Genomic DNA, 10,150 nt, shown 5'->3' with positions numbered 1-10,150 from the left:
AGAAGTGCAGGTAGAGGAAGAAAGTCAAAGAGATAGAGGGATAAAGAAGGGGGAGGGTACGGGGTGTAGGGTGTGAGGTATGAAATTTTCTTTTTTCTTTTATTTCTTTTATAATTATTAAAATATAAAAGTTAATAAAGAAAATGTAAAAAAGAATTAATAAGGGCAAAGTAGTCATTTTAACTTTTTTAGGACCAAAACCACAAGAAATTCTTAAATTTGGACCTTCAATGTAAATCGGGAACTTTTTGGACCATATCCACAGTTTTTTATGAAACCACAAAGGACGAATTTTGCAGTTTAGTCATTTTTACCTCAAGAAGGTTGGTAGCTTTGTTACTGTTGTTATCCTATCATTTCGTTTCATTAATCAAAGGAGTGAAAGACTACTAGACTTCTTTCAATTAAAGTCTAGATAATTATAACATGGTGAACATGAATTTGTATAAAATATTACATAATTCTATATGATTTTGCCTAACGGATTAAAGACGGTCAAAACAAAAATTTCATGAAATTTGAATGAGGTCTAAAACGGTTAGTTGTCCAAAGGGCGGTCGCGTTTTCTTCATATGAACCCTAATCCAAAAGCTCATGAGATTTGAATGAGTTAAAGTAAAGTTGCCCTTAAATTTGTGAAAAGTGTGTTTCGAAGAGGATGAACAAACGTTTAGTTGTAACAGCACTGGAAGGGGGTCGCCTCTTCCTCATTAAACCCTACATCCTATATACCCAGAACCCTAATTGATCCAATCCCAAAATTGCATCCAAGGTCTGTCATTCGATCAGATTAACTTTCAAAATGCCATACAATGAAGACGAATCCTCCGGCAGCGACTCCGATGCCGGATTTGACGAAGATATGGAAGCCCTAAGAAAGGCCTGCTCTGTCACAGGTGTCGACGATTCTGTCGACGACCCCCCCAAAGCATCCACCACCTGTAGCGATTCTGGTGACACCTATGCGTCTGAGGATGAAGACATAGAATTACTGCGTAGCATTCAACAACGTTTTTCTGTTCCAACCAACGATATTGGCAGTGAACAATATCCTATTTCTATGAAACCGTTAAGCATCATTATGCCCTCTGGTTTATCGGATGACAATGAGGATTATGGTGAAGATTTTGAAACTCTCCGTGCTATTCAACGACGATTCTCGCAGTACCACGGTAAAAGTTTTGCGAATTTTCTTTTCTCTTCGTCTGCTTGAATCACTATTCTTTACCGAATTTTTTTTGTTGAATGTTATGTTACATTGTCCCGATGCTTATCCTTTGTGAATAATCAAACGCATTCGTTTCTACCTGGGACTTAGGGGCCACCTCTGTTGGCCGGAAGGCCTAGTGGGGTTCTTTGCATGAACCCTGTGGACTAGTTGAGCCAAAGGTGCCAAATACTGCGCTTACTCAAGAATAAAAAAGCATTTGGGATCAGAACTTGAGGGAAAGGATAGAAACATCATCATCATCATTTTTGCATCAGTCTTTGTTCGTAAGTTATTGTTGCAATTAACATAGATGCATGTTCACAGAACATGCTTGCAATGCTTCCTGCCTGCTTCATTGTTGCCACTTACTGAAGCTGTTTTAGTTCGTTGTATCTGGTTTATTTTATACAACTAAAATTTGTTTATTGATTTTTGAACCAGATAGCAAGAACAGCAACAAGGAGAGTTCTGTACAGAGACCAGAGCAGGTTGGTGCAACTAACATAGAATTGGAAAAGGAATCTTCCCCTAATTTTTTTGTAAAGAGTATTAACAATGGACAAGGGTTTCCAGATTGTGTAGATGGAAGCAACACCAATCAGAATTTGGAATTATCCAGTAACATTACCCCTGAGACTCCTTATGCAAATGTGAGTGAATGGCATGAGCCTGGTTCTGAAATTATTCCAGCCCCAGATTGTGGTTTTCCAAGATCTGCACAGGCATTTGTTGAAGCCATCAAGAAGAACAGGATATGCCAGAAGTTTATACGTAATAAAATAGGACAGATTGAAGCAAGGTTGGAAGAAAATAAAAAATTGAGGGAGCGTGTTAAAATCCTAAAAGACTTTCAGGTGGCTTGTAGGAAAAAAACAGGCCGAGCATTGTCTCAGAAAAAGGATCCACGCATCCAGCTAATTTCAGTTCCAAAACAGAGATCTAATGCGGTTAGTCTCCTTGCAAATGATCTTTATTCTCTCTGATACATCTTTTCTTTGTCTTTTATTGAAAATTTTGATGGCACATTTCCATAATATCTGTGGTGACTCATTTGGGAAGAATCCAAGTTTGAGAGTTTAACTGTTTGATGGATAACAAGATTAGGGTCTAAAGAAACTATGCAGAATGTAATTTGGATTCAATCACATGACATCGAATTAGGCATTGGTTGTCATTAAGATTGTTACTAGTGAAATGGGGATTTACACTTATTTTGTTTGTTTATGCATCTCTCACACATTTGGCCTATAATATTATATGTTAGCTTTATAGTTCCCCAAGTGTCCATTAGGAATTTTGCTTCTATTAGGATGGTTTTGGTCTTTTTGAACAAGTTATTGCTGGTGAGGGCATTTCATGGCTATTTAAAAGGTAATTAATGAGATGGCTTTGTGCCTTTGTCTTTATGAACTTCTTTTTCTCTAAGTCATGATTGGGCCTTTGTTTTTATGTAAGCGATGCACTAAAAAATCCTTAGTCATTTAAATATTGAATGCTATTGAGTTTTCTATAAAATATGTCTTATGTAAACTCTAAACCCTAAAAATGCTCCGCTTTTAACTGGGTAAGTTGGTGTTGTTTTTTGGTAGTCGATCAGTTTAGTTAATTACGAATGGGTTGGGATATATTCATTGATGATAATAATCCTTTGTACGCTGTTTGTCATTTTAAATCTTTACACTTTGGGAATTTTACAGGCTAAGGATAAAGAAATGCATGCAATTAATCAAGGCCCTGCTGAAAATTCCCATGTTGCAGATTATAGAGATGCAATGTCAAAATATCCATTCTCTTTGATTAGGGAACCTTGGTCGACAGAGGAGAATGACAACCTTTTGAAGGGAATTAAACAACAATTTCAGGAAATGTTAACGCAAAACCTTTTCAGGTATATTATTTTGATGCTATCTATCTTATTATGAGTTTGAAAAAAGGTACTGAAGTTTGCAAGTCCTGCTCTTACTTATAGCAACACACTTGTATAGCATTTCTGTTGATTACTGCATTTTACTTTTAAATTTACTCTTTTATTACGACATTGTAGTATGAAAAATGTCTCCTTTTATAGAATTATACTTGTAGGAAGGCATTGCTATGATTGTGTAGTTATTGGAAGTAGTAGAATAATAGATGAAAGGGATCATGTTGCTAATAGTATATAGGTATGATGATATGACAGTGGGGAAGATGTAGATTGCCATGATATGGATAGCATGCTTACAGAAATCACACATCGTGAAATATCAGCAGAGGAAATCCGGTCATTTCTTCCCAAGGTCAATTGGGAACGCCTGGCTTCCATGTATGTCATAGGCCGCTCTGGTCCTGAATGTCAATCAAGGTATAAGTATACCAGTATTTCTCTTAAGTTGCTATTTTATGATTGATTGTAATATAATGTGGTTTGTGAACTGATGATTCAGATGGATGAATAGTGAAGATCCTTTAATAAACTGCGAGCCATGGAGTCTGACTGAAGATAAGAAGCTTTTGTATACTGTTCAGAATCGCGGGTTGAGTAACTGGATTGATATTGCAGATGCATTGGGGACAAATAGGACGCCTTTTCAATGCTTATCGCGTTTTCAAAGGAGTCTGAATGCATCTATAATAAAAAATGAATGGACTCCCCCTGAAGATGAGGAGCTTCGTAATGCTGTAGCTGAATATGGCGAGACCAATTGGCAGCTTGTTGCTTCAACACTTGAAGGAAGGACTGGTACCCAATGCTCGAATAGGTCAGTCAGTTACCATTTTTTTTCTTCAACTTTTTAGACGATATGCAGTGATCAAAGTTGGAATTGGAATTGGGCATTGTGGTGGAAATGGAATGAAAAAGTTCTGATTGTTTTCAGGAATGGAATGGTGCATTCCTTCTGCTAATGGAATGGAATGGAATGATATTATAATTATAAATTACTTTTATTTATATTATATAATCTTCGATAACCCCTAGGAACTAAAATTTTCATTCTATAAGATCAGTTTTTTTTAATCTTGCAAAAGTAACTATTTTTAGTTTAGTTCTATTTTAAGATTTCATGGTATTTAATTTATTGTAATCCTTTATTATTTTTAACAGATTTTAAAAAATGACTATATGTATTTACGTATGACTATTTTATTCAATTTAGTCATTTTTAAGCAAGTTTAAAAATGATGTAGTTTTGAGTAAAAAGATGATCCTCCTGATTTAGTGGGCATTGGAACGTATAAAATAACTCAAAACAGGGTAGTTTTGGGCATTGGAGGCCAAGCGGTTTTGAGAAGAAAATAAAAAAAAAGGTGCTTTGTTTTTTTACTCAAAACACACGCATATACATGTAAATTATTTAGGAAAAAATATGTTGAATTGATTAAAGTTTATATTTATAAATTAACATATGTGACTTTATTTATGAATTCTGTTTCATTTAAGTTTGTAATTGTGTATAACATAACATGTTTGAAAAACTGATTCCTTTCTTTCAAGTTTCAAGACAACCAAACATGATAACATAATGCAATGGCCCATTCCATCACTCTGTTAATTCCATTCCATTGTTATCGTGCCAAGAACAAACATTATGCTGATTATTGTGTGTTGCGTTCAGATGGAAGAAGTCATTGAACCCAATGAGGGAAAGAGTTGGGAAGTGGGCCCCAGATGAGGACAAGCATCTCAAAATAGCTGTGAAGCTATTTGGGGCTAAAAACTGGAACAAAATCGCTAGATTTGTGCCTGGCAGGACACAAGTACAATGCCGAGAAAGGTATTGTAATTTATAATGAATATCTTATTATCAGATGTTTGGTTGATTTACATGTAATGTAACAAAAAAACAAACATCTTGTTTGTGTGAGTGTGACAGATGGGTTAATTGCTTAGATCCTGCACTTAACATGAACGAGTGGACTCCAGAGGAGGATTTAAAGCTGAAATATGCAATTTCAGAACATGGATATCTCTGGTCTAAAGTAGCTGCATGTGTTCCTCCACGAACCGATAGTCAATGTCTCAGGTACTCTACTAGCTTTTTTAACAAACACCCAATATTTGCTTTTATTTATTATTCATTTTTTCCCTTTTGTGTGTGTGTATGTGTGTGTGTGGATAGGAGATGGAAGGTGTTGCTTCCACATGAAGTTCCCATGCTGCAAAGAGCCCGAAAGATGAAAAAGGCTGCTTTAATATCTAATTTTGTGGATCGGGAACATGCACGCCCTGCTCTTACTGTCAATGACTTTGTTGCCCCTCTACTAATTGAGTCGCCTCCTGAACCTAATCAAGATCATATAACCTCAGACAATCAAAACCAAAGGTATGCTTTTGTTTTTTTTTTCCTGGTTTTTTATTGTTTCTTTGTGTTCACATTTTAATCGAATATGAACAGCTCGGAGCCACAGCAATGTGAACCTGAATCCTCATTTGGGTATGCTCTTTTGAATCTCCATGATCCAATACTCTTGTCCCATGAAAACTGCAAAAAACAACATCCTTCTTCACAATTCTTTTGTAACATGCATTTAAATTTTCTTTTTCATGGGCAAAACTTTAAGCTAACTTACTTGTCTGCCCCTTATCTCTTTCTCATAATCCTTTATTGTTTTGGATGATGAACTAAAATGGAATGGACCATTCCTTCCATTTTGTTAATTTTCATTTCTTAGCAGTGTTTTATTCATTCCGCAAAGTCGCATATTTATTTATGTTAGTTTTAATGAAACAAATCTTCTGAAGAAATCATGATTTTGATTATAGTACATTTTTTTGCATAAGCTAAAGAATATATATATATATATATATATATATATATATATATATATATATATATATATCAAGGTTGTAAAAATCGCTCGACAGTAGCTCGACGGTCGACTGGTGTTAAGGGATTAATCGGTCTTGGCGGGGATTAATCGGGGACCATAGATTATTAATAAAATATTAAAATTAATTAATATTAATATATCTTAAGAAAAACAAGTACTTCAAAATTAGAAAATAAGAAAAATTGTAATTTGGAAATTTGGAAATACGAAAATATTAACATTTTGGTATAATATTCGAAATTTTGAAAATTTGAAAATTTTGGAGTAAAAAAAAAGTTGGTTTTTTGAAATGTTTTTTATTTTTTTTTTAAATTTTTTTTAAATTTTTTTGACATTTTTTTTTGACTTTTTTCGACTTTTTTGACTTTTGTTGACCGATTAATCCCGCCAAGCCCGATTAATCCTCGACGGTTGGAGAACGCCAAGCGATTAATCCACGATTAATCGCCGCTTAATCCGGATTTCTGCAACCATGATATATATATATATATATATATATATATATATATATATATATATATTAATCATGATTTTATTTTGGGTTTAATGAGATTATTTTTGTAATAATGAAAATAACATAGAGTTAAAATTGTACATTTATTTACATGTATTGTATTATTTAATACAATACTAGTTAGAAGAAGTAAGTTATTGGTGATGATGAAGTTTTGTGTGAAATTGCAGAGCTGTTCCGAGAGTTAGATCTAGGAGGGCAAGAAAGGTAAATCCTACTGAAAAAGTATTGAAATTGATTGATGAAGATGAAGATGAAGATGATGGTGACATGAAAGGCAGTAATAATAGAATATCAAAGAGGAAGCAAAGTTTGTCAAAACACAACCCAAACCCAAACATCTCATCTCAAGAGAGCGGATTGTCGGATCTAAATGTTGATGGGGACAATTCCGAAATTAAAAAGTATGCCCGGAAGCGGAAACGAAGGTATGATCTCATTTTTTTTGTTCAAAGAGTGTAAAAAAAAACTTGCTTTGATTATAACATCCTTAAAGTTGCGTTTGAAGTTTTTTTTTTTTTTTTATTAGACATTGTAGTTTGATTTTTTTTTCCACAAAATTGTTTTGTAAATATTTGGATGAGAGAGAGAGAGAGAGAGGGTACAGTTACAGTAGAATAATGGTGTAATAGGAAGAAATGATGAAAGTATGTATATGTATGTTAGGCTAAAAGTAAAGTGATTGAGATTTCACATTGATTATGCATAGCATATTATTTATTAATTAGGAGTTAAGAGAAGGTTATGTGATGCTGATTGGTTTTGGTTGCAGAGGCAAGAGAGAAGAGAAGGAGATGAATACGAATATCTTAAATGATTCCGGGATGTGTAGAGAAACACCACCCATATATGAACCTGAAGCGTCTCCAGACATGTGCATGACTGAAATCAAATCCCCAGAGGGTGAGGGTGCCATCACCATCGCTGATAATGATAATGATAATGATAAGGATATTGAAAACAACAAGCGAAACCAACTATCATTGGATCCAAACAATGGTGCAGGATCAACACCATTTAAAACCAAAGCAGCCACCGGGAAGCGCAAGCGGAAACCAAGGTATGTATTTTCTTTTTCTCAAACACTTGTTCTTATTCTTCATCCTTACTTAGACTTGGAGACAACAAAGAGTGTTTGTTTTTCTTTCTTTCACTCATAACTTTTCACATTTTTCTTCTTTCAAGTGGCAGTGGCAACACAATTCCTACTTTCAATATTACAACTTATTAATATAATATTTCATGAAAAAATATTCAAATGGTATGGTGTGATTATTATAAGCATTAAATTGTAATAAATCAATTGGAAAAATCCCAAAAACATGTATACATGTAACTGTTTTCCAAGTATGAATTGATGTTTGTTGGCAACTTACTTTCATAATTCATTCACTATTATATTTAATTACATTTACGGCATGAGCCTTCTACTTTTGAGTTTTTTCTTAATAGACATTGAAACATCTTCCACACGAAGCTCAGTGAAATTTGTTTTGTAAATATTTGGATGAGATTGAAGAGACATTGAGGCATACATATAGTTATAATTATAATGAGGTAGAGGTAGTGGTAGTTTTTTCAAATGTATAGTACTAGTATGACTGACTAATAGGAAGAAATGAAAGGTATGATGTTGCTATCATTTAAGTATGTAATGTAATGTAACCCTAAAGAAAGCAATGAGCAATGAATCTACTTGGACGGAGTGGAGTATTAATGTTTGTTTTGCGATTATGGTTTGGACTTTGGAGGCTTTGTTTTGATTCTATCTAATATGATCTTCATGGGTTTTGGTTGTGGTTGTGGTTGCAGAGGCAACAAAGAAGATGAGGAGGATGGAACTTTCTTAAATCAAAAGAAGACCAAGAGAAGCCATCTGTCTCTTCCGACTGAAAAAAACAAGTCAAACATCTCATCTGGAGAGATATTCAACGCTCAACCTCACGAATCCCACACCTGGAAGCAAAAACAAAGGTATGAACTGAATGAGTATGGTATTCGTTTAAAAAACTTGCTTCACTTCTTAAACTTGCATTTCATTTCATGGAGGGATGATGATACCCTAAGATGCTCTTTCTTTCTCACCTAACATAACTCTACTAAGTGTTAAATATTTATCAACTTTATTTTGGAAAAAAGAAACATGCCATAACTTCACTGTAGCTTTTCAGGAAATAAGGTTGCTTCCATTCGCTTAATATCACAACTTAACTTCACATTAATATTTAAATTCTTCCTTGTGAATTCTGATTATTGAGTTGAGGATCCAATCCAACTACTTTACTTTTTCAACCATCATATCATATCACCACCTTGGTTGGTTGGTATTTGGAAAAATCCCATTCCCACTCCCAATCCCAATCCCATTCCCATTCTATCATTCATCTAGTGCAAATTCAGGCATAAATGAATGTATCAGTGACATTCCTCACGTCCAACTTTTTTTTTTCTTTCAATTACAACATTGTATGTACATTCAGTTGTTTTTCTTATTTATAGAATTGTACTTTGATTTTTTCTATTATGACGTTATTATACTTTGAAGAAACCACTTAATTGCTTTGTATTTTGGTCTTGGATTGATTACATGACAATGAGATTGGTATGCTATAACTAGGTGGTGGGTTTCCAAAAGTAAAAGTAAGTTGGTATAAATTTAACCCTGAAAGTAACCCCTTCCCCTTGTTTGTGCTGTGCAGGAGGGGCAATAACAACAAAAACAAAAACAAAAACAAACAACATGACAAGACGGATGAAGCTTTTGAACCTCTTGTTGCTGCCATTTCAAATAAAAAAACCAAAACCACCAACAGAAGACCCAATCCCAATCCCAATCCGAATCGTGGGGAAATTGATATATGTTCATCATCATCTCCGACTGAAGCACCACCAGTACTGCCCATCGAAAACACACCTTCCAATACAACACCTAGAAAACGTAAAATGCAGGGAGGAGATGATGAAGAGACAATTGGTAGCTTTTTCGGAAGACTAAAGAGGAGAAGTTGTATTAAGATTGGTGATGAAGAGACAATTGGTAGCTTTTTTGGTAAACTAAAGAAGAAGAAAAGGAAAATTTAAATGAAAATATTATTATTGTTTTGATTTTATTGGATCTTTGAAGGTCGAGTAGGGTGAGATGGGTTTTGATTCAGATGTTGCGAGAAAAGGTTATGTTTAAAAGAATTTTGTATATTGAGTGACGAGTCCAAAGTTTGAGATGTGAATTGTTTATATCGGGAGGGTTTGCTACTTTGTTTTCTTTACATTCAGTGAGTATATTATGTAGGAAAGATACGACAACTTTGAACATGTGTTAGTTGTTATATTTTGATTAATGTTATATATATATATATATATATATATATATATATATATATATATATATATATATATATATATACACACGAAAATATAAATAATATGTGAAAATGAAAGAACCTATCAAAATGTGCCAGTTTATTTATTCCAAATAAATTAAAATTAAATATTGATTATATAATAGAACTAGGGAGAAATTGGTAATTTTATTTTTTATATACGGTTACAAAGAATACAACTGTGCCATGTTCCTGATTGCACGGAGTTTATGATACGTATTTTCCCCCTCGTCGCTT

General features: G+C 33.9%; 1 protein-coding gene across 2 annotated transcripts; it reads left to right on the top strand.

The window, feature by feature from the left end:
- The first annotated feature begins 502 nt into the window (after positions 1 to 502).
- Positions 503 to 9,845, top strand: MYB4R1 (myb domain protein 4r1). Of its 2 annotated transcripts, XM_079066926.1 has the most exons (13): positions 503 to 1,172; positions 1,652 to 2,157; positions 2,908 to 3,098; positions 3,390 to 3,551; positions 3,634 to 3,948; positions 4,804 to 4,962; positions 5,062 to 5,211; positions 5,308 to 5,511; positions 5,584 to 5,622; positions 6,704 to 6,961; positions 7,306 to 7,593; positions 8,346 to 8,507; positions 9,233 to 9,845. In XM_079066926.1, exons 1-13 carry the CDS (start codon positions 803 to 805, stop codon positions 9,612 to 9,614), a joined length of 3,186 nt encoding a protein of 1,061 aa, XP_078923052.1. In that variant the 5' UTR covers positions 503 to 802; the 3' UTR covers positions 9,615 to 9,845. The 2 variants fall into 2 exon arrangements, with proteins under 2 accessions (XP_078923052.1, XP_078923053.1); XM_079066927.1 differs by lacking the exon at positions 5,584 to 5,622.
- Positions 9,846 to 10,150: the final 305 nt, after the last annotated feature.

Source organism: Lactuca virosa, chromosome 8 (assembly GCF_052849685.1).
Source record: "Lactuca virosa cultivar CGN04683 chromosome 8, Lactuca_virosa_CGN04683_v6, whole genome shotgun sequence".
Lineage (NCBI taxonomy): Eukaryota > Viridiplantae > Streptophyta > Magnoliopsida > Asterales > Asteraceae > Lactuca > Lactuca virosa.
This window is presented reverse-complemented; position numbering and strand designations above follow the sequence as displayed.